The 3488-nt window shown below is 25.0% G+C and overlaps 1 protein-coding gene across 1 annotated transcript; it reads left to right on the top strand.

Annotated features, from left to right (window-relative positions):
• Positions 1–407: 407 nt before the first annotated feature.
• On the top strand, positions 408–1051 carry LOC112684612 (52 kDa repressor of the inhibitor of the protein kinase-like). The gene is made up of 3 exons (XM_025556221.1): positions 408–476; positions 653–891; positions 950–1051. Exons 2-3 carry the CDS (start codon positions 688–690, stop codon positions 1049–1051), a joined length of 306 nt encoding a protein of 101 aa, XP_025412006.1. The 5' UTR covers positions 408–476; positions 653–687.
• The last annotated feature ends 2437 nt before the right edge of the window (positions 1052–3488 follow it).

Below are 3488 nucleotides of genomic sequence, written 5' to 3'. Positions count from 1 at the left end.
CTTTATCAATTATTTTTTGTTAAAGGTTCTATTTTCTTATAGTTTACCACTATGTAAGCAACTTCAAAAAATAGAAATAGATTTAAGAGAAGCGGTTGAGTTAGCTGATGACAATGTGAAAGCTCTAAAACATCTAAGAGAAAATATAGATATTGAATTTCATAAGATGTTTGAAAATGCCAAAGTAACTATCTTATAAAATTTAATTTTAATCCTTTTTATCTTTCTTTCAATAAGTCAATACATTTTTTGGTTTTACATTTTATTAGAGTATGGCAGATATTTTGGATATAACCATTACTGTTGATCGATTGAATAAGAGACAAAAACACAGAAATAATTCACTAATAAATGAAAATGGCCCTTTAGATCTTGAGGCCTATTATCGAATCACTATATGCATTCCATTCATTGATAGTTTTATAATATAAGCCAATTGAATGTCAGGTTTTTAGACCATAGAAATGTTTTTTATGGTTAGTTAAATATTAATAAATAAGATATACCTACCTAATACAAATATTGTGTGAGTGGTATATTAAACTTGTATAATATTTTGAATTTAATGTTATAGGTTTTCAATGTTTGTTTTATTATGAATCTGGTAATGTGCCAGATGAATTTGATGATCTTGTCAAATTTTATCTTCCAGAATCTGATTTAAATCCTGTGAGAGTTGAGTTGCAAATGTGGAAAATCAAACTACAAAGAGTTGAAAACAAACCTAAATCAGGATTAGATGCAATTAAAGAATGTAATAACATAATACATCCTAATATCTTTAATTTATTGAGCATATTGTGTACTTTACCAGTTTCAACCGCTACTCCGGAAAGGATGTTCTCTTGTTTAAAAAGATTAAAGACTTACACAAGAAATACAATGAAAGAAGTAAAATATATTTTGTAATAAATGAAATACACTTTATTAACAAATTAATTTGTTGCAGGAACGGCTAAATGGCCTAACGCTTATGGCAGTTTATAAAAATATTTCTATTTCAGCAGAAGAAGTTTTAAACGAATTAGCTAAAAAAAAAAAAAAAAGCTAGATTTGTTGATTTGATCATTATTTATTGTGTTAATATATTTTATATTGTACTGTTTTATATAGCATTTTATAATAAAGAAGTTTTGACTTGATGGAGTATTGGAGTAGATAATTTTCCATAACATTGTGTTGGAAGTAAATTTTGAATTTATTCAAATATGGTTATTGTTCCTATTGTTAAATATTTTACTATCTAAATTTTTTTAAAAAAATTATAAAATAGTAAAAAAAAATTTGAAATTTTTTCAATTTTTCCATCCCATTTAGTTATGTTGTTTTCTTTTTTTGATCCCCCCCTTTCAGAAATCATGTCTATGCCACTGATGTACGCAGATTCACAGGCGCAATTAGGCGGTGGCTTATGAGGGGGAGTTTAATCTCCACAATTCACATAATAGTTCCGGTAAGATACCAAAAATAAAAAATAAATTATAGTCAATATAACCGCGACCAATAAAAGGTTAAAGATATAATGTTTCCAAAACTTTCTAGATTGTTTTTAATTTAATTTAAAAATTTAAGGTCATAATGATATTATAAAAATATCTAATAAATAAAGTTTTTTAATGTCTTATATTGAACATTTTTAAAACATTTTTAAAAAAATTAAGTAAAAAATATTGAAAAATTAACCAATACAAAAAGTATTCAAAACATTCTGGAAAAAATATTATTTAAAGTTATTAATTTAATAACTATATAATAATACCACGCCATTAAATATGTAACATTTAAAAACAAATGAAAGTGAAACTTTAAAAAAATGCTATTTATAAAATTTAATTTTTATAACTTTTCAAAAACATTATAGTCATATTTAGACTAAAATATTATCTACTTAACCTTTGTTGAATATTACAATAATATAAACATTACGATTCTGCTGTCTGGGACAGTATGACGGCCCATAATTTTAATTTGGTAAGAATAAAGGTAGACTGCGTGCGTGTTCATCTGCGGCGACTAAATAACAAATATAGCAAATTCACCACTAAGCACCGATATTCGATAATAACTAATAACGATAATACGATATGCGCTTTGTATTGTGTTTGACATGTAGATATGTAATAAAAATAAATATTTTAAAAACCCAGTGTCATTTTTGTAATTGTAAAAATAACTTATGTGTCGGCAGAAATGATCCGTTATCGACATTATCGTGTAACATATACATAATATATATTAATATTCCTTAGACAATAATATTATATTCATTAGTCGACGGCCGAATATAAAATTGCGTAAATACTGTATAAAATAAATTATTATATGTAATTATTGTTTCTAAATAATATATTTTTAGTTTAAAGAGTAATTTCTTTCGATTTCAATAGGATATTGAAAACAGTAAAAAACCCTTAAAAAAAACCGATATTCTTTTGGTATTGTTTATAGGTTTCGGTAATGATTAGGGTCTATTAAAAATATATAATACAGATAACGGTTATTTTCGGTTCTTTAATTTACACAAGGTTTTAGGTTCCGTAACCGTTTCTTTTCGGTCTGGTCTCGGTCCCTGGTTCTAACTAATGGTGTTATAGCAGTGCTGCCAAACTTGATAATCCGAAAAATGGGGGGAAAATTCTAAAAAATCGTACTTTTACCCAAAAGATCGTACCAAAAAAAAAAACTTAATATAAACGTTACATAACGCCTATTCCTAATGCAGAATTAGCATATATGAAAATATGTGTAAACTGCACAGTTTGTGTAATAACAAATACGATAATAAGAATAATCTATACACTTTTAAAAACTAGTGATGCATTACGAGATCGTAGATGTGACAATTACACTGAGATAGATAATAAGACAAGTAGGTACTTTTTAATTTTTTTTTTTTTGATTATCACATTCCTTATCATAACTCCGGGAGATCTATGGGTATTTTATTTTTTGTAATCAGTTGATATTGTATAACTGGCTACTTCAATATTACAATATTTTAGTAAAATAATTTTTGTTCGTGGTTTAAATTAACAAGTAAATATACACGGATTAATTTTATAAATCAAAATAGAACAATGTCAGTATAGAACTTGTCTTAATAATCAATCACTGAGCTTAGATATAGGTATTATGATATATGGTAATATATTACCATATATTATAAAATAATAATAATAATATTGTTATAGATATTATATTAGGTATATTTATAAATATTTAAAACATAAAATTAATACAATATATAACAAAAATAAAAAATAAATAACCTTCTTCAACAAATTGAATATAACAATTTTAAATAAAATATACATGGACTTACTTCATTTAGCTGAGTAGGTAAAACATGTTTATTAAATATATATTTCTCAGTCATCAACAAATTCAATACTATTTTCAGTATCATTGTTTAAGTGATTGTACATAGTAGAATTTATCATGCCTAGCATAGTTTTTGTTATTTCTATTTTATGGCATTCAGTTTTTTT

Source organism: Sipha flava, unplaced genomic scaffold, assembly GCF_003268045.1.
Source record: "Sipha flava isolate LNK unplaced genomic scaffold, YSA_version1 252_pilon_pilon, whole genome shotgun sequence".
NCBI lineage: Eukaryota > Metazoa > Arthropoda > Insecta > Hemiptera > Aphididae > Sipha > Sipha flava.
This window is presented reverse-complemented; position numbering and strand designations above follow the sequence as displayed.